The 19,960-nt window shown below is 43.6% G+C and overlaps 2 protein-coding genes across 5 annotated transcripts; one reads left to right on the forward strand and one right to left on the reverse strand.

Moving 5' to 3' along the window:
• Nucleotides 1-2,555: 2,555 nt before the first annotated feature.
• On the forward strand, nt 2,556-5,298 carry LOC121076320 (nicotinamide riboside kinase 2-like). Of its 2 annotated transcripts, XM_040570547.1 has the most exons (8): nt 2,556-2,897; nt 3,072-3,162; nt 3,477-3,522; nt 3,668-3,854; nt 4,063-4,134; nt 4,598-4,704; nt 4,918-5,009; nt 5,119-5,298. In XM_040570547.1, the coding sequence occupies exons 1-8, from the start codon at nt 2,872-2,874 to the stop codon at nt 5,122-5,124; spliced, it is 627 nt and encodes a 208-aa protein (XP_040426481.1). In that variant the 5' UTR covers nt 2,556-2,871; the 3' UTR covers nt 5,125-5,298. The 2 variants fall into 2 exon arrangements, with proteins under 2 accessions (XP_040426481.1, XP_040426482.1); XM_040570548.1 differs by lacking the exon at nt 4,918-5,009 and having other exon boundaries at nt 2,575-2,897.
• Nucleotides 5,299-5,479: 181 nt separating this feature from the next.
• Nucleotides 5,480-19,386, reverse strand: SQOR (sulfide quinone oxidoreductase). 3 transcript variants are annotated; one of them, XM_040570546.1, is made up of 10 exons: nt 18,765-19,386; nt 13,212-13,463; nt 12,723-12,893; nt 12,173-12,226; nt 10,360-10,554; nt 9,297-9,506; nt 8,620-8,803; nt 7,686-7,753; nt 6,551-6,729; nt 5,480-6,173 (listed from the first exon to the last, which is right to left on the reverse strand). In XM_040570546.1, the coding sequence occupies exons 2-10, from the start codon at nt 13,443-13,445 to the stop codon at nt 6,116-6,118; spliced, it is 1,353 nt and encodes a 450-aa protein (XP_040426480.1). In that variant the 5' UTR covers nt 13,446-13,463; nt 18,765-19,386; the 3' UTR covers nt 5,480-6,115. The 3 variants fall into 3 exon arrangements, with proteins under 3 accessions (XP_040426480.1, XP_040426479.1, XP_040426478.1); XM_040570545.1 differs by lacking the exon at nt 18,765-19,386 and adding an exon at nt 18,422-18,582; XM_040570544.1 differs by lacking the exon at nt 18,765-19,386 and adding an exon at nt 18,055-18,333.
• Between the last annotated feature and the right edge of the window lie 574 nt (nt 19,387-19,960).

Genomic DNA, 19,960 nt, shown 5'->3' on the forward strand with positions numbered 1-19,960 from the left:
ATGGGAACATCCCCATCCCAAAATAGTGGCCGTACGCCCACTCTCCTCCTGCTGTACCCTGCAGCCTTCAGCCTCAGCAGCACATACCTGCGTGTCACCCGTGGCTTCAGGTGTCCTGCCGGGTGCCACCTCCTCATTCAAGCACTGGCAAGCAGCCAGCTCCTGCCTTGGCAACCCCAGCACGTTTGCAGTTGATATTCCTTGATCATAATCCTGACAGCTAAACTAGACCACTTTGGTGTGAACCTGCACCCCAGGATGATTCCTTTGCTCGGTAACTTGCTGCAGAAGTCTATCTGGCAGTGCACTTCATGCTTACCTACAGGTGTCAGAAAAGGAGAATGGAAGACAAAATGGTGCTCCAGTTTGGCGTGAGATTTGTACAGCAATTCAGTTTTCTCAGCGCTACCCATCCAGTCCGTGGCTTACTTCCACTCCTGCAGCAGCCCTGCAGGTGTCATCCTGGCAAAGAGCAGCGCTAAATGTCTTCCTGTTGTGCTCTGCAACGCGGCTCTTCTTTTCCCCTGCATGAGTCAGGGTGTCATTCTCCAGAACAGGAATGTCCGCACAAGGGCACAGGACACCACCTTCCTCCTGGAGACTCAAGGTTTCCACAGTAACTGGAAGAATTTAAAAAACATCTTAACGTGCTCAGGCTCACCCAAGACTAATAAAAGCCAACAAGAATCCCAAAACCAAGGAGAAAACAACATTTTGTCACTGTTGGCGCACAGACCAGAACCAGACAATATCCTGTTATTCTTTCCTCTCTGTTTTTCCCCATAGCAGCAGCAGCAGCAAGAAGAGAGAGACAAAGGGCCGGGGAAATGGCTAGCACACGCAGACACAGATGTTGAATGCGATGGGCAGGATACACAGCCATGCTGCAGTCCGTGGAGTTAAAGTGCCCCAGAGCTTTATGAACGTTTAGATATATTTCACTGAATGTAACAGTCAATTTGTCCCACCATTGCTATGCATTAAAAAGTGTTGAAAATATATCTGTTTTACTTATACTAATTCTATATGAAGTGTAGAACGTTCTCCTGAATGAAATTAAAAGGATCTCCCCTTTCCATTGACAGGAGATGAGCACCATAATCTTAATAACAGACTAAATGCATCTATTCTCCACAACTGGCCTACAGACTCAAGGTCTGGTCATGGTGAATCCTTGGCTCAAGCTGCTGGTGAAAGGCAATGAGTGCAAAGCTAGCAGCTGCTACCTCACCTCAGCTGCAGGCTGGTTGCTCTTGTGACTTGCGGAAAACGGACTGCACAATCAATAAGATTGTAAAGTAGGTATATTTATTCAGCACTGGGCAGCATGGGGGTTAGTCCCACCAAAGTCGTGTGCACCTGATGCAGCAATTTGCCATGGTTACATGCAGGAAAGAGTTACATATGCATGAAGTTTCACAATACGCCTATACATATTCATAACCTGTCCCCACTTCATATTGAAATTAGTTCCAAGGAGTCATTTCCATAAACTCCTCCCATCTGCGCTTGCACAGTGTCTCCTGGTGGTGGTTGTCAGGGGTCATGGGGATGAAGATTGAAGACTCTTCCTCGTCACCGCTAGTTGACCTCTTGTCTTTGCGCAGACTCAGTTGCTCCTTGGCTCTTGTCCATCCACAGGACCAGTTTCTACCACTTTCTTAAGACAGGCTCACGCTCTTATTAGGAGACTGACCTTGGTAAGGGGCCCAAGGCTTCTTGCTTTAGTTAATTTGCACAATGCACCATAGTTAGCAAAGACACTAAGTAGCATCCTAGTTTAATGCCGTCAGCACTCAATCTCTACTTGATAAGATTCTCTTAACTCCCTCTCTCACTTGCCCTGCCCACACCGAGTTGTTAAATCCTGGCAACTTCTGAGCCCAGTTGTCCTTTTAATTCCTCCGGCTCTGTCAGCACTGGATTGACGGGGAGAACAGTATTTCAGGCTGACTGCCTTTCTAAGATCTCATTGTTCTGTGCCTGTAATTTATGCATTATCCTGGCTTTGCTTGTTTTACTTATATTGTGCTAAAATCCTGAAATGGCTGTACGGTTACATAGCTGACTAGCAAGGTCTGGAAAAAAAAAAAAAAAAAAAAAAAAGACAGTGGAACTTGTAGATAAAACTTGGTTTAATTAGCTTTCAGCATGGCATGAAACTCGAGGTGCCTCAAAGTCACCTTGGTCGATGACAGGTGAAGATTTAAGCAACCAAACAGACCCAGCACACCTGAATCTGACTTTGGAAGGACCTCGGAGCCACGCAGCTGAAACGCTGCTCTAGAGGAGCAGGGACAGCCCTTCACTAGCTAATTGCAGGCCCGTAATTACAGACAGTGTCAGGGCGCACCGCGGGCCGAACCACCGCACCCCCACGGGTTTCCTCCGCCCCCCGCCTTTAGGGCGCGTTGGTGCAGCCCCAGGCGCGGCCGCCTCCCCTCCAATGAACGCGGCCCTATCGGGCGCGAGTGGAGCTCTCCCCGCCCAATGGGCGTGAGGCTCCCAGCGCCGCGCCGCTCCCCATTGGCCGCGGCGGGGCGGAGGCCGCCCAATGGGCGCGCGGGTGGAGGAGGGGAGCCGCGTGCAGCGGGCGCCTAGGTCCCTTTGCGGAGCGCTGCGGCGCGGCGCGCACCAGCCCTGCCGCTCCCTGCTCCCGCCGCCATGGCGCGGCCCCGCAGCTGACGGCGGGCTCCCGGCCCCTCTCCTCTCTCTCCGGCCCCTCTCCTCCTCCTCCTCCTCCTCCTCCTCCCCCTCCCCCCCCGGGCCCCGGCTCGGGCTCGTAGGCGGCCGCTCTCGGCGGGCGCCGGCTTCCCCAGCCCCGTCCCCTTCAGGCTTCAGCAGTCGGGCCGGGCGGCTCCCGGCCGCGCCATGAGTATCGTCATCGGCATCGGCGGGTGAGCGCGGCGGCGGGGCGCGGGCTGAGGCGTGGCCGCGGGGCTGGGGCGGGGGGGAGGCGGCGCTTTGTGGCGGCATGGCGCCGAGGGGACGGGGCTGAGGGGTCCACGGGGCTCTGAGGGGACGTGGTGGGGGGTCCCCGGGGCTGAGCTGTCCCCGGCGCTCTCCCTCAGGGTCACCAATGGCGGCAAGACCACGCTCACCCGCAAGCTGATGCAGGCCCTGCCCAACTGCAGCGTGGTGCACCAGGATGACTTCTTCAAGGTGAGGCGGTGCTCGGCTGCCCGCTGCGGGGCGCGGAAGGCGGCTCGTCCTGCTTCGGGCTCGGCGGTGCGGCTGGAGGAGGAGGAGGCGAGTGGCCGTGTTGGTGGGGAGATGGCAGAGCTGGCCTGGTTATCTGGGACTGCTTTTTCTGCTCGTTATCTGCATGCAGAGAAACCTGGTGGAGGGTTAAGATTGCTGTTTTTTAGCTTCAAACTTGAGTTTTTTTTTTGTTTTTTTTTTTTTGCTTTGAAATGGGGATCTAGCTCCCTGGTAGCTGTGCTGACCAAGCAGGTGTTTTCTTATCGCTGTTTCAGCCTCAAGATGAAATAGAAGTTGAAGATGGGTTTAAACAGTATGATGGTAAGGCCTTGTTACAGTGTTACCAAAACAAAGCGTAACTCAAACTTCAGTACTTTAATCCTTTACATGCATTTTTCTGTGTACTGTCTTTGTTGCTAGATGATGCTTAGTCGCTGGTTAATGGTAGTTGTGTGTTTTGTCTCAGTGATTAGTGCATTAGATATGGAGGCTATGATGAATACCATCAATGCTTGGGTAAAAAACCCAGTCAAGTTCGAACGTTCTCATGGGATCAACAACACGCTGGATGCCCAAATCTCACCAGACAGGGAGGGAGGAGATAAAGCAATCCACATTCTTATTGTTGAAGGCTTCCTACTTTACACCTACAGGTAATCAAGTTATATCTTGATTTTTATATGAATTATGTGACTTAACACAATAAAGTGTTGTTCTAAACCAAGAGTTAGCAGCTGATATTGACTAATGGTGTCACTAGCCTGAAGATCTCTCCAGACAGAGAACACAGATGTAGTGTTACCTTTCTGTTTCTTGCTACTAATGAAACAGACTAGCTGCAACCAAAGGTGTCTCTTTCAGGCCACTGATTGATATTTTCCATCATCGGTACTTTCTTTCCATTCCATATGAAGAGTGTAAAAGGAGAAGAAGGTAAGTTTATCTGTGTAAGTTCCTTTGCTACCCTGATAACATCTTAAGCAGCTCAAGACTTTGTTTCTCTTTAAAATTTTTTTAGATAAGAAAGGATTAACACTAATGCAGCTACTGTATTGAAAACCTGTAGCTTCTTCCACTGGACAAGCCCAAAAGGTTTCTAACAAACTATTGTGTACATGACACCAGTGCTCAGTGTAAGATCAGTCTTTTCTTGGAATCCTTTCCACAGCTTGCATGCTTTGGACCAGCCCATCAAATTCCAACTTTTTTTTGTATCTCTGCAGCTGTATCTGTTTTCAGCTGATGCTAACGAGATGCTAAAGACTAACTTTTAACCTCAAAAACTACTCTGAATGCTACAGATTCAGGCTAGGGTGTAGAAGAACTGAGTGCATGATATGTCATTTGCCTAAGTGGTAATTAGACTACTCTTGAATAATAATGTCTTAATTTGCAGTTCAAGGAATTATACTGTACCAGATCCACCTGGATTGTTTGATGGCCATGTTTGGCCTATGTATGTAAAGCACAGGAAGATAATGGAAGATCTTGGTGTTGATGTGGGTAAGCCTTCAATAACAAAAGTACTTTTGTAAGATTGTTTGAGGAAAATGTTTGTTTAGGATATACATGCTAGTTAAGTGTAAGAGAAGAGTTGAAACTCTACTGCATGGAGTATATTTTTCTAGTAAGTCAGGTGCATGCCCTTTAAATCAGGATCTGGCAGGCTTACAGAAGCATGATTCTATTATAGCTCTCTTATTTTACATTCTTAAGTGCACTTGAATGGAACAAAATCAAGGGAGGAGCTGTTCAATGAGGTGTATGGGCAGATCCAAAATAAGATTGAAGAATTACTTAATATGCAGGTATGTGTTCATGCTTGTAATTGGAACTCAAAAGCAACCTTTTAAAAGGCTATGTTTAAAACCATGAAGCTATAACTTGAAATACATTCATGTCTATCTTTCTGTTTAGAAATAAGTTGCTGATTCTTGGGACTGAAGATGATTCCTGTTTGCTCTGAGCTGTCTACCTGACTGCCACTAAAGTTCCAGCTTCTGTGAAGACTCAATTATTGGATCTGACTTTGTTCAATTTCCCCTGAAACTGAGCTATATCTGGTCATAATAAAAAAAAAAAAGTATTTCCCCCTCAGCTGTCATCTTAATTTGTGTTTGAACCTAGTAGGTGTCCCCAACTGATTTAAGTCTTCTCACAATCTCCTATTGAAAATTCTACTTATGTTCGTAAACTATAGTAAAACATAACAAAGGTGATGCTAAGTGGCACAATGCTGCTAGTGTACATAATGCATATTTATGTGACACAGGCATATGTAAAACACAAAGCTTTATATGGGGAATTAGCGTGTATGAGGCTCTTATGAACACACTTGCTTTCATTAGTTGGAGAAACAAGTTCCTGTAATTGACAGGGTAAGAGAGAAGCTGAATAATGCAACTGTGCTGAGTCCTATCTGAGGAAAAAGGTTTGGGGTATAGTGATATGTCTTAAAAAAAAATCTGGAAAAGTGAGATTATTTTCCTTTCAATAACCTACACTGATTTCTATAGTCTGTCTGCAGTGCTTTTTGATGAAGAAAGTAGGACTGAGGGGGCTCCTCAAAAATGAGAGAATGAGGTGGTTACTAGTGCATAGAGTCACTGAAAAACTCTTCCATTATATAAGTTTATGGTCAATGATTGCTGTAGAAAGTTTCAGTAGGATGCTGTAGCTCAAACTTAACTTCAACCTCCAGCGTACATACAGAATTAGTTTAAGGCTTCGGTTTACATAGAAGAGCATTGAGTGTATAGTAAGGCATAACCCCTAGTAGATAGAAAGTAAATTTGGGATAAAAGCTTCCTTTTTAAAAGTCAGTCTATTAAGTGGTTGTCCAAGAGGGAGTGTGAGTACTCATGCACTATGGCCAGTCCTTATGTTTCAAGAGTTTTGGCTGTGATCCGTTACTTTACTTCAAGCCCAGATGCATTAGTTTCCTGATAGGAGCTGGTCCTCCCCAGTAGCCCCTAGAAAGGGAGAAAGTTGTTTCATCACATCAAAGTCATATCTGCACATGCTGTCACAATAGGTGTAAGAGGGAGGGGGATGTTTTACTCCCTTATGATACTTTCATTTACTAAGAGAGGAATGCTAGGGGTTTGTCTTGGAGAATCAGTTTTGCTTTAGCTAGGTTGTTTCAACTTGGCCAAGGGTTGTCCTTTTGTGAAGTTCAATACTGTTCTTGCACAAGCCCCCCTGTTAGTAGCAAAGAATGCTCAAAAAGTTCACTGTACAATTACTGTTCTTAAAAGATCTTGTTATCCAGAACAGGTACTGGTACCTGTACCTGGCTTTGTTCTGCACGATCACACCACCTATGCCTCCTCAGACTTAAAATACTTACTTGAGTAGTGCATTCCAATAGAGAAAGGGCATCATATCAGCTTTCATATGGTACATGGTTATCCTCTCCTTACTCTGGTCAATGGGAAAGGTCTCCAAAGGCTGAGCATTGTAGTCAAACTCTGCTAGAATGACCTTGTTATAGCCTGTTACTAGTGGGCAGGAAGTATATCCATCATACTGGAAGGAAGAATACACCATTTAGATTAATCTGAGTAAAGGCTAGATTCTCAAGTATTGCAAGTTACATGATTAACATTAATATACCAAAGTAAGGTTCTAGGAGGTTTCTGCACTTAATGTCAATTCTAGCAGGCTTAAAAGGCTGACAGTTATGAGTTGATAATCATCATAACCAAGCTATTTTCTTTCAGTTGCAGATTGTATATTTACATAATGACACTACTTAAATTAGAATGTACCTAAACAATTGCCTAAAGGGCTTTGTGTCATTAATTGCTGGCTATTACTGTAACCAGCAGCAAAGATGACCAGTAGATAAGGACAAAAGCTGGTGCTGGCTTTAACGGACAGAATATAAACAGGTTCTTAAATATAGTCTTAAGAATTTCCAGGGGATCACAGCAGTATGGACTGATACTCAGGTCAGTACCCCAGGAATATTAACTGAGGAGCTGTGCCTAAAATGAGAGCTGTCTCAGAGAAAAAAAAAAAAAAAACAAAGTCACAGGCTTAACAGCTTCTGGAGTACAAAAACTTCCATTTAACTCCTTAGAAGATCGTGTTCTGTACACGTGAGACAAGCTGAACATAGTACAGATATATAGGGTTTGTGAGGGTTTTCCTGGAGTAGGGATTATACTAGCCAACAGTCCTACTCCAAATCAGTCCACCTGCCCTGTCAACGAACCCAGCCCAATCAGCTTTTCAACTTCTTCCAACTCGGAAGGAAGGAAATAGATCACGTTTTTAAAGACAATACCACAAATATGAATTGTGCTACTAAATTACTACTATGACATAAGTAATTAGCCATTTAGCACCTCTACTGCTGACATGAAGCCCTTTCTGTCTTCAGTTCATGCAGTTTAACTGATTGTCTTAGCAGAAATTCCTGCATGAGAGTGGGTGTAACATTCAAGACAACTTCCTCTTAAAACAAAAGCTGTAGGTACCTTTTTAGTTGGCAACTGGTTCTTCATTACCAGGGAAATAGTTTTATCAAGCACTCCAGACTGGGCAGCTACATAACGAAGAGAAGAAGAAAAAAAAGTGTATTAAGGCTTTGCTTTAGACAGCAATTACTGTCGTTCTACTTTAGACAAATTGCTTTAGACAGCAATTACTGTCATACTGCTGAGCAAACAGTAGTAGCTGGGTATGTTAGACAATTGAGCTGTAATTGAACATACATGTCAAATCAGTCTGCAAATTTTACAGTCCCAGGTAAAGGAAAAAAAAAATCATACTTGCAGTAACACTTTGGCCTCATTGTTTCCAATATGCAAAGGCTTAACAAAACTTGAGCTATATGTTTCTAGCCTATACCCATTCTCCCATGCTGAATTATACTTGTCGAGTCTTCCCAAACACTGAAGATTCCAGCACACTGAAGTTTGCTGCAATAGTTGCCTATACCACTCTTCACATTACTCTATAGACCCTTGGATTTGATTTTCTTTCTTTTAAAGTTACAAAACCATGTAAAGCATTTTTATATTGGACCCTGTGACTACAAGAATGAACACGTGATTCCTCAGTAGAGACTTATCAGCTGACACATATGCATGAGCTGCTACGATAGAGTAGAAAGTCTGGTTGCTGAATAATGACAATGCAAAAGTAGCACATTCATTTTATGCCATTCTGTGAACACAGAAAATAGGATTAGTCGAGCTGTCAGGCATCTGAAATGAGAACTGGGGGTTAATGGCATCAGTACAGTCTTTAGCTCGTCAGTTGGCCCAGGAGACTTAAGTCCTTTAGAAAGATGGAAAAAAATTGAAGTTCAGGCCTCAAGAGTAGCAAACGAAACAATCCCTCTGGTTTAAAAGCTTACTGTCACTCCCACACTTTCCACTGCACACACAAACACACACAGGCCTTTACCTACAGCTGCAGCAGTTTTTGATGTTGGGAGGTTGGTGCAGTCTCCAATACCAAAAACGTTAGGATACTTTGTATGTTGTAGAGTTTCCTTATTTACATCTACCCAGCCGATTTCATCCGAGACAGGGCTGTTGATGAGTACATCAGGTGGCCCCATTGGAGGCGTGACATGAAGCATTTCATACTAGGCAGACAGAAAAGGCACTAAATGTCTAGTTTATCAGAGCAAATCATACTTGTATTGATGTAAGGAATTAAAAACAGTATGAAGAATTATTTTTTATTTTAAACGTGGGTATATAGAGTGAAACTTTGATCTCAAATTTGAAGTGCATCCTTTCCAAATTCTTTATTAACATGAACCTTATCAGGCAACTCCATGTAAACTGGCCTAACAGAAGTTTTCTTTCCTCCATATATATGCCTGAGACATTCCCAAATTATACTAACAAGGCATACAGGACTTCAGGCAGGGTTTATTAAGTCATTCCCCCCGCCCCCACTTCTTTCACCTTAGTTTCAAACCTGAATCTTCTGAAATTAAAGTACTACAACATACTACAAGGAGGAAATGGCAGTATACAATGGAGCAACAGATTACATTGTTATACTGTGGCAGTTACATTACAGTGCATACAAAGAAAAAGGACCAAACCAGAGGCCTGAAAGCTTCTCACCTGATGAACTTCAGTCACTCCAGGTTTGTCCAGGTTTTCAAACACAGCTTCCTGCTTGTCTGCTCGAACTTCAACAAGGTTCCGCTTATAGTTAACAGTAATATTCCTCTCCTTTATTATTTCTGTCAACGCATCAGCATACTTCTTAACACCAAATATGACACCAAGTGAAGTGTTGAACAGTATGTTTGCTTTGGGTCGTTTTCCTGTCTGCACAGAAAAATCAAGTGAGCCTTTTCTATTTACAAAGATAAGCTAGCAGAAGCAAGAGAACTATGCCACACTACTGAAAAGTTAATAGAACAGTGCAGTTCAATAATTAATGTAGTAGTAACATCAGAACTCTTCAGATACAGTATTTCACAGCATGTTAGAAGCCAGACAGGATACATCCTTGTACCTTAATTCCTACGATACTTTACCCCTTCATAGTAAGGTACTGAAGATGTCCCCCACACAAATTGCTAGGGAAAAGAGATGGCTGCAATTTGTTGAACAACGATGCTGTGTGCAGGTTAAACATCTGTAGTAGCATTCTGAAACTGTCAATTCTATGCATTATTCAGATACCCAGTAGGTTGGTCATGTAATTTTAAAACATATATGGAGCCTGACACTTCTACTCGAAGCTGTCTTCTGTTTCCACTAAGCTTCCTTTATTTAGCCACTAAGCTTGCTTTAGTAGGCACTGGCTACTTAAAGCAAAAAGAATGACAATGTAAGCCAGCATGATTTTAGTGTACCACCTAGAGTTGTAAATTAGGCTGAGAACAGTTGTATCAGTAGCTCATCAGAAGCAGGTTAAGCAGTTCATTCCTTATGAATTCTGAATTCTGCAAGTTTCTCCAGTAATAAATAAATGCAAAATGCTTATGCACAATTCAGTTAGCTTCATTTAGTAAACATTAAGAACAGAAAAGGCAACTTGGTCACTTTCATTTAATAATCCCGAGTCACATTTTTCCCATGTGTTTTTTTATTTGTTTTACAGATAATAAAAACCTCTTAGAAAAAGCCTTCCATATGTGGTAAGAGACATTGTCAGAGAGAGGAAAATACTTACTTTCCTCCAGTAGGCCTCTGATAAATACATGATTTTCTGAGGAGCCCCTGCACATTTCACTGGAGTGTTTGGGAAAGTGAAGATAGCATTTCCTTCCTTGAAATCTTGCAAAGCTTTCCATGTTTTCTCTACTGTATGAACTGAATAATTGGAACCTATTTTAGGGTGATGAAAACCCTCAGGCAAGCCTTTGATCTAAGGAAAAAAAACAAAGGTTTAAAGTACGGACAGCAAGAATTTTGTCTTCATCATCAAGTATTAAATGGAGACTTAAGAAACAGCTATTTAAGAAAAAAGAAAGCTCATACAAATCTGCTAGTTGGTATTTTTGAAAATAAGTTTACCAACCAAACAGATATTTCCAACAAAATTTAGTAGTTGCAATATTTACTGAAATGACTGTGATCTGCAACATCTGTACTGTAACTGTTCAGTGCAGAACCAGACCCAAGTTTTTGTAGACTAAAGCACGAAATTCAGAGTAAGAACAGAAAAAGTCACTACCACATCATTTTAAGTAAAAAAAAAAATCACGCTAAAAAAGCATTATGAAAGTTTATAAAGCGATTGAAACTTCTCACAATACTTAGTTGCAGATATCTGTATTTCCTGAGGTTGTTTTGCTGCAGCTCTGTCTCCAATAATTATTTTCCTACTAGTACGCCAGAGCATCTGTTTATGAGAAAGGCAGTTGTCCCTCTTTCAAAATAATTGATTGCAGAACTTCTGAGAGAAAACTGAGTCATGTTACATCACTGCAATGTGCTTGAGAGATTACAGTCTACACCAGGAACTATGCTGCTGGTGAAGACAAATGAGAGCAACCATCCTTTTTAAAATGGCCACTTTGGTTTTAACGCCATATAAGCCTGTTACTATGAATTTTATTCACCAAATTCACCAGAGAGTAATAGTGATTAACTGTATTACATGGATTCCACTACCAAATACTGAATTTCTGAACACTGTATTTATTTTTTTCAAGCTGTACTGCAGAAATTTAAATGAAGGCTGAGAGAGACACTGAGCACAATGCAATTCCTCACTCTGCTGATATAATCAGCTGAATTCATCTTATGTGACTCTAGTTAACTAAGACTAACTCTTGCTTTGTGTATGCATTAGGAGCTATTCAAAAGGAGAGTAATACATTATTAGTTACTACATCATATGCTGGGCAGGTTAAAGCCAGGAGTGTCAAATCTCTCCAACACCTTGTCTTTGTGTTTTCCTCTTCCTATGCAGTGCTATGATTATTCTGGTGCCATACCATGAGTTTGAGTGCCACTGTAGAAAATGTACAAGAAAACTAGTAGATGGGAAGGGTCCAAAGGCATATTCACACACAGATGTAACAGCTGGTTCCTTTTGAAGTGTACCCTTTAAAAAAGGTGGTAGAGAGGGGTCGAATTGATTCTTCAGGACACATTTTACTAACTGCTCTGTGTTCCTCATTTCTGCTTACATTGGAGATGCCTCAGACTGCAGTCTGCATACCTCATTCTCTCATCACAGACTACACTTGATGTTCAGATTTAACTTGCTGTCCCATCACCTGGTGCTGCCATAGAGGTGCCACAAAGCTATCCTAAAAGACCTCCCCATGGGTAATTTGAGTTTTTACACACAAATCTGTGGAGGGACACACTTAATACATTAGGCTGCCTTCTGACTCTTTGATTCATACTAGCATTCAGTATCCTGCAGTTAAAAAAACAAAAAAGTATACTGAAAAACCATTTACATTAGTGAATCACGAGGGCATATGATGCCATTAAAACTAGTAAAAACATGATTACTATAAAAGAAGTACCTTTTCATAATGCAGACTAATCCCAAGGGCAATTATCAGATACTTGTAAGATATCTGTTGTAGAGAGGGGAAAAAAAAAGTAGTTTAGAGAAGAACAAAACCAACAAACAAAACATTATCTCAAAGAAAATTTAAGATGTCTGACAGCAATAGAGTCATAAGGGCAGGCATTACGAAAGTAAATGTTAAGCTGTAATAATAATTTATCATTAAAATGCTAACTGCATTAAGAGTTCTACACACAAGCTTTGCTATACAGGAAACCAAGTGTTTTGAGCAAACTATTCCACCTTTTGTATTCAGTTCTCTATAAAGAGGAAAAAGACTCATGATGACAATGTCTTAAGCTGAGGTTATTCTAACCTAGTTATCTGTAACAATTATTAGAAACAGATTTTAGGATCAAGTACTTCTCATAAGACTAAGCAAATTTCCTAGCCTCCTCAGTGCTTGGGAAGGTTTTGCTCCATAGGTAGTTCCAAGGGGATCTGCAAGTGATGGACAGACACCAAATAAGTGACTGAGACTAACATTTTTCTGATGTTATTACCTTGACATCATTCTCTAGCCTGATGCAGTTCTTATCTGGATCCAGTGCCATAACTCGAGACTTAATCCACTCAACACCTTTAGGCATTACACTTTCTGTTGGACGTGCAGACGTTTCCAGCTGCTTTGCACCAGCACCAACCAGGGTCCACAATGGCTGATAGTAATGAGTCTGAAAGAAATGTTTAAATGACTATTTAAGAACAGTTTACTTGAACTTTAAGATGCAGGTACATCACTTCAAATAGGAAGTAATGTGCTATTCTCAACCAAAGAGCTGTATAAATAACCAAGAGTTTTGCCTGACAAAGCTGAACGGATGCATGCATCTCTATGACAGAGCAACAAATTTCAAGTGAAGCTTACTGAAGGCAGGTTAGTTGGCTTCTTCTCCACAGTTAAAAATATGTGGGGCTGAAGAAGGATGAGAACCAGATCAAACTGGTCACATATGTAAAATGCTTATTGCTTTCAATGTGAGAAGTCTTACCTTACTTGGTTCAACAACAGCCACATTTTCTGCCCCGACTTTCCTCTTCATCCGAGCACTCATGGTGATTCCACCAGAGCCTCCACCCAGAACAAGTACTTCATAATAATCCTTGGCAGCACACCTGGCAGCTGTATGTAAACCGAGGGAGCTCATCTTCCGTGCTCCTGGTTTCAGCAGCCATACGCCAGGACGGAGACAGGAACAGGACAGCACTACTCCAATTGCTGGCATCTTTCAGTAAGCAGGAAGCTGCAAGATAAGGAAAGGCACCAGTTAATGACAGAAGGCAGAGTTCCTATTTATTTATATGGCTAGATGAGTCTCCAAGGCAAGAATTGTAATACTAAACCTCTGTTGCAGCCAAGATACTAAGTTTGCAGACTGATTGCAAGCAATTTGGGAAAAACATAAAAATTAATCATGGCCTCTGCCAGGAAATTAAAATTTCCTACAAGCAAATGAATTCTAACAAAGGGTAATAAATTTTTCAGCTTATTTTGGCAGGAAAGTGCATCTGGTGCTCTAGCATAGCTGATGCATTTGCTGTAACATTTACTGTTACACCAGCTGTAATATCACTACACCCTGAAGAGATGAGTGCCACAAGAAAGAAAAGGATTTCCTAGGTTGCAGTGTGGTGTGGTTGTAGGATTTAATGTTGAAGATCACTGAAATACTGAATAAGCGAGTTGTGCAAACATACCAAGTGCCATTCCACTGTTGGAAAATAAATCATTACATTTGTATTTGAATGCCAACATAGATCAGCATATGCACACAGCAGACGTTCCCCTTCTCCCCACCTCTCGGGGGTGCAAGCCATGATGGCAAGCATGACAAGTTTTCCAGTGCTATGAGCAAGGGCATGTGTACTAATCTGCTGTTGCAGAAGTAAGGAGCCCTAGGCTTGACAGGAAAACAAAGTTCCATGAAACAAGAGACACACAGACACAGACACAGATTTCTAGGTTGGAAGAGACCTCAAGATCATCGAGTCCAACCTCCGACCTAACACTAAGTACTCCACTAAACCACATCGCTAAGCTCTACATCTAAACGTCTTTTAAAGACCTCCAGGGATGGTGACTCCACCACTTCCCTGGGCAGCCCATTCCAATGCTTAATAACCCTTTCGGTAAAGAAGTACTTCCTAACATCCAACCTAAAACTCCCCTGTCGCAACTTTCGCCCATTCCCCCTCGTCCTGTCACCAGGCACGTGGGAGAACAGACCAACCCCCACCTCTCTACAGCCTCCTTTAAGGTACCTGTAGAGTGCGATAAGGTCGCCCCTGAGCCTCCTCTTCTCCAGGCTGAACAAGCCCAGCTCCCTCAGCCGCTCCTCGTAAGACTTGTTCTCCAGACCCCTCACCAGCTTGGTCGCCCTTCTCTGGAATCGCTCGAGCACGTCCATGTCCTTCCTGTAGCGAGGGGCCCAAAACTGAACACAGTACTCAAGGTGCGGCCTCACCAGAGCCGAGTACAGGGGCACAATCACTTCCCTAGACCTGCTGGCCACACTGCTTCTTATACAGGCCAGGATGCTGTTGGCCTTCTTGGCCACCTGAGCACACTGCTGGCTCATATTCAGCCGACTATCAACCAGTACTCCCAGGTCCTTCTCGGCCAGGCAGCTTTCCAGCCACTCATCTCCCAGCCTGTAGCTCTGCTCAGGGTTGTTGTGCACCAGGTGCAGGACCCGGCACTTGGCCTTGTTGAACTTCATACAGTTGGCCTCAGCCCATCGCTCCAGCCTATCCAGATCATCCTGCAGAGCCTTCCTGCCCTCGAGCAGATCGACACACGCACTTAGCTTGGTGTCATCTGCAAACTTACTGAGGGTGCACTGGACGCCCTCATCCAGATCATCGATAAAGATATTAAAGAGGACCGGCCCCAGTACCGAGCCCTGGGGGACACCACTAGTGACCAGCCTCCAACCAGATTTGACTCCATTCACCACAACTCTCTGGGCCCGGCTATCCAGCCAGTTTCTAACCCAGCGAAGCGTACGCCAGTCCAAGCCCCGAGCAGAGTTTACATCTTCCTACATTTGGGATCTTCAAGTACACCTAAAATACTTATTTCTCTGTCCATGATCACCTCTTAGCATTTATATCAGTAAAGCAGCTGGAAGCAAAGGTCAGAAACCAATCCTTACCCTTGCTAGAGCTGCACCTTTTCAGGTGACAAGGAAGAGTCAGAACCAGGAGGTGGTGGAAGCTTGACAACTGTAGTCAAGTGCATAGTGCAACTGTTTTACCTAAATATCAGTTAATGTTAATCTCCAAACATGTTTCTCTCGCTGTGCTAGAGTGAACAAGAACTTTTCCTTTTCTGAATACATTGCCTGCACATGTTGAATATCAGTTTTTAGCTTTTCAGCGATAAAACAGGTATAAACTCATTTTAATTCACTTCCTTATTGCAGCATTGCCCATAAAGAATGAGTAAGCATTGTAACCTGAAAATCAACTTACGACAAGATTTTCATGTGTACTTTCACCTGCCCCCCTTTATTTAATCCCTTGAATCACCAGGCAAGAACTGCAGCTTTTTCACTTCTAAAGGGTAAAACTCCTTTATGGCATCTACAGAGAGGAGTTGGAAATCTAGACCAGAAATTTCAAATATTAAAAAATAAATAAATAAAATCCAAGGACAACTCCAAGAACTCTCTGCTACACTAGACATAGCTGAGCAATTCATTCTGCACCTTCTGTGTTATCTTAGCCTCACCTCTGTGTACCCTAAATTCTTTAGGAAGTCCCATTATTACCTCTCAGAGTATAATTAGTTTGGGAAGGAGAGAGAAAACATGTGAGGTGTCCTCTGCAAAAACAATTTTATTCACTTTGTTTTAAAGGAAGTTTCCGAGATACAGACATACTCTTCTCATCCTCTTCCCTGTAAAAAAACAGCAACTCTCGAGTGAGTTAGTTTCACTTTAGCAGGATGTTTATTGTTTATCTCGTGCAGGCTGTTCCTTAAAGAAGTGGACAACCTGCTCAAGCATGCAGAGGAAGTTGTAGCCCTAGAAGTATGTTACCCGGTGGAGATGTGTCGTGCTCTCTTCAAGTCAGAAAGAGGAATTTTTGTGACAAGTAATTTCTGCAACTTCCGTTTGTGACACAGTTTTAAGAGGTACATCCTGTTTCACCAAGCTCGTGAACAAAGGGTTTTGGTTTGGTTTTATTAAACCAGCAGAACAGGAACTGTGGCCTGCTGGTTGACAGTACACAGCATGTCCAGAACAAGACTTCATGTTTGTAGTGCTAAGTTAGGAATAATTATCCTCTCTGACCGAACAGATCTTGAAGTAAGCATGTTTGTAAGCATACTTACAAACACACAAAGACATACCCTAACTACAAGCAGTCTAACAGATGAGAATGCAGCATTATGTTGCTTTTAAGTTGTTTTAGAGCACACAAACAATCTGAAGTGCCATTTGCAGACAGGTGTTTAAAAACAATCAGCGAAATCCTTCATATTAAACTCTCAAATTAACAGGTCTGTCAACGACACACCAGTCCTCTAATTTGGGTACAATAAAAGGGACGGAGGAATTGCAGAACAAAAGTGAAAGAAAAAATAGAAAATTAGTAATCAGCCTACTGAATTGAGTTGATGTCTTAAGCTTTTCCAAGACCTTTGTAACATACAGCTTGCTTATCTAGTGTCCTTTAAACTATATACAACAGAACATCCCGGCTGGCCCTAGCCTTGTATCGCACGAAATCACGTTCCTGACGAAGGATTGAATGCAAGTCTTAGAGCTCTGGCTAGAAAGGTAAAGCCCACGGCACTTCTCCATTTAGCGAGGGCTGCACTTTGCCTGAGCCAGTTCTGCTGTTTCAAACTAGTTCTGTCACAGCAAGTAGAACTGTATTCCTATTGCTTGCAAAGCACGGTTTGTTACAGCATGTGCAGCTTGAGTAATGCTACTGCAGTACAACTTGTGTAGCACACGTAAAAATCAAGTCACACTGTGACTCTGAAGTTCACAAAAATGGTATTTCTACCAGGAGAGGTAGCATATCTAAGTTTTTTTTCTTTTCTTTTCTTTTTTTTTTTTTTTTAAACAGACTAAGATTGAAGGTAGTCACTAACTCCACTCATAAATCTCCTGTCCCTTTTACTGTAAGGCTATTTGTAGAAAAATGAGATTCACAAAAGAAAAATGTATTGATATGATAATCAAAGATTGCATGCTGCACGCTTTTGGAATAAATCTATTTAATACTGAAGAAAACATGATTAAAGATCAGACTGAGCAGGAGAGCTCCATATTATCTGGTGCTTGTATGCCATCGAGCAGGTTAAGGTAGTATTAACAGAAGAACACTGACTTCCCAGTTAAAAACTAACAAATATAGGAAGCACCTCTCCAGAATTAGTGACCTATGTACCTTTAAGAGACCGAGAAAACAAAACACAAGAACCATCTTCATTAAGCTGCTCTTAAAAAGCAAACAAATAACATTTCTACAAGCATCATGGAGAAAACGATTGCCAGCTTTTTTTTTTTTTTAATTTGCTTTAAAGAGAAACCTTGCTAAAAATGGGCTTATTAATTGATGCATTATAATTGAATATTTTTGTGCATTTTAGCTAATTGCCATCTCCACACAAGAAAGCAGATTCAGCAAAACAGGACAAGCGCTCCTCAGCTAGTCCTGTGCAGAACCCAGCACAGAGCAGCTACAACCCATTCACGTGCATTAAAGTTTCGGCTACAACCTCAACCTCCCCCCAGCCAACGAACAAGCTCCGAGGGTGAAAGTTGTCTTGGGTTACGGTTCTGCATGTATTAATGGCCGCAATTAAATAAAACCAACCTCTAATGGATAAAGACACGGACAGTAAGTCCGAAACAAGGCTGGTAACCACAGCCAGAGCGGCTAAAGAGGGGCACCGAGGCTCAGAGGTGCGTTCTCACTTCCCAGCTCCGCCAGCCGACCCAGCACCGCACCACTCGCTCGGCGCGGGTACATCCCCGGGTCCCGGCAAACACGGCCCGGGCCTCACAAGCCGGTCGCCCGGCAGCCGTGCGGGCTCGCCCAGAAGCCAAGGGGCCAGCAGCCCGGCGCCCCCGCACGGGCGAGACGCGGCAGCTGTCAGCTGCGATGGCCCAGGGGGGGACCCCGCACACCCTTATCTCCCCCTCCCCAGCGCTCTCGCCCACCCCCCCAGCCCCGCACTCGCCTGCCTGGTGCGCCGCCAGCCGGGCCCTGCGGGCAGGGAGGGAGAGGCTGGGAGGGAGGCAGGGAGGCCGGGCGGGAGGGAGGCCAGGAGGCCGGGCCGGGCTGGGCCGCCCCTGCGCGATAAGCGGCGGCTGCTGCCCGGCCGGAGCCAGCCCCCTTCCTGCCTCCCGAAGCCGCTGGCTTAGGGTAACTTTTTTCTCCCCCCCCCCCCCCCCCCATGTTTCTTTGTATTGTAAACCAAGTGCTCTTACAGCTCTCCACACGTAAGGCTGGAGTCGCAACACGTTAAAAATATGTGAAAAATAAAAAGCAAAGTGCCCCTGGGAAAGCAGGCTGTAGCTCACCTGCATGCATGGAGGAAGAGGAGCCTGCCAGCCCCAGTGCCAGGCTGCTCCTGTTCTGCCAACTGCAGCACGCTGCTGAGCCAGATCTTAAAATACTTCTCCCTACAACTTTATAGGGCCTTTGATTTATGGCTTGCTGACAGGGTGAAGTAATAACAGTTGTTAATCCACTGAATCATATTTGTCAAGCCAAGAAAATCCATGCAAAGATTAGAGCTGAGAGTAAATACACAGGCAAAGGTACTTATGCCAAACCATGATAGGCATTGAGCAACCAGTAAATCCAAAGCATGTGTAAGGCCATTTCCTTCTCAGGCTTGACCTTCCCCTCTTGGCTCAAAGTTTCTGCATACGTAAAGCAGCTCAGCTGATAAACAAGCAATTGTAGAAAGATGTAAAGAACAGGCAAAATATGTGGAGAAGTTCAACTGCAAAATACCACAAAGATTTTCCACTGTCTGCAAGTAAAAAGCAAAAGATGGGGATGAGACAGTCTGCAGAGTGCCAATTTGAAAAGCATTGTGTGTCTGTCTCCTGGAGCATCCAGGCACGTGCACTGCAATCAGATCCCACGCAGCAGAGTAGGAACAGTTTCTGTCTCTGTTCCCCAGTTGTCATTCACCCAGCACAAGCACATCCGCCCCTCCTCGTGGCCAACCAGCAGCAAACACCCTTCATTTGCTTGAACTGCTTGTCCACGTTCTGTGTTATTTTGTGTGCTTTGTTACTTCTGCTTCTAGGAAAGAAACTTCAGTTGCTTTTCTCAACTTACGGCTGAAGGCTGATAAGCGTAACGTCAATTTACCTCTGTTCTCAGAGATGTTCCTTGCCAGGTAGGAAGGGTGTTGGAGGTGAGGCTGCGGTACTTTAGCACCTGAAACAGAACAACTCCTTCTGCCTGCTTGTGAAAACCCCCACCATCAAACATGGTCAGTGGCTGCTCCCACATAAATACACAGAATAAATCCAAAAAGCCCGTTTAGCCAAAAGGTATTAATTTCAACAGGACAGTAAACACCTTTCGACAGATTTCGACAAACACATATACTTGCATGGATGTTACCAAAGGGAAAGCATACTGGGAGAGCACACGGTGTCTTTACAAAAGATGTTCACCAGCATGTTTTCCACCTGACTTTAAACACTAGAAAACTAGCAACTTCCATTAGGCTGCTGGAGGACAGCAGCATTGTTTT

This window comes from Cygnus olor, chromosome 11 (genome assembly GCF_009769625.2).
Source record: "Cygnus olor isolate bCygOlo1 chromosome 11, bCygOlo1.pri.v2, whole genome shotgun sequence".
NCBI classification, from domain to species: Eukaryota; Metazoa; Chordata; class Aves; order Anseriformes; family Anatidae; genus Cygnus; species Cygnus olor.

What these genes read in the sequence shown, in the direction of transcription:
- LOC121076320 (XM_040570547.1), top strand. Translation starts at nt 2,872, where the DNA reads ATGAGTATCGTCATCGGCATCGGCGG. An exon ending in TTCCTACTTTACACCTACAG is followed by an intron (nt 3,855 to 4,062) that starts GTAATCAAGTTA and finishes TGTCTCTTTCAG; the next exon opens with GCCACTGATTGATATTTTCC. An exon ending in AGATCTTGGTGTTGATGTGG is followed by an intron (nt 4,705 to 4,917) that starts GTAAGCCTTCAA and finishes TACATTCTTAAG; the next exon opens with TGCACTTGAATGGAACAAAA.
- SQOR (XM_040570546.1), bottom strand. Translation starts at nt 13,445, where the DNA reads ATGCCAGCAATTGGAGTAGTGCTGTCCTGTTCCTGTCTCCGTCCTGGC. An exon ending in GGCTAGAGAATGATGTCAAG is followed by an intron (nt 12,227 to 12,722) that starts GTAATAACATCA and finishes TCTCTACAACAG; the next exon opens with ATATCTTACAAGTATCTGAT. An exon ending in ACCAGTTGCCAACTAAAAAG is followed by an intron (nt 6,730 to 7,685) that starts GTACCTACAGCT and finishes TCTTCCTTCCAG; the next exon opens with TATGATGGATATACTTCCTG.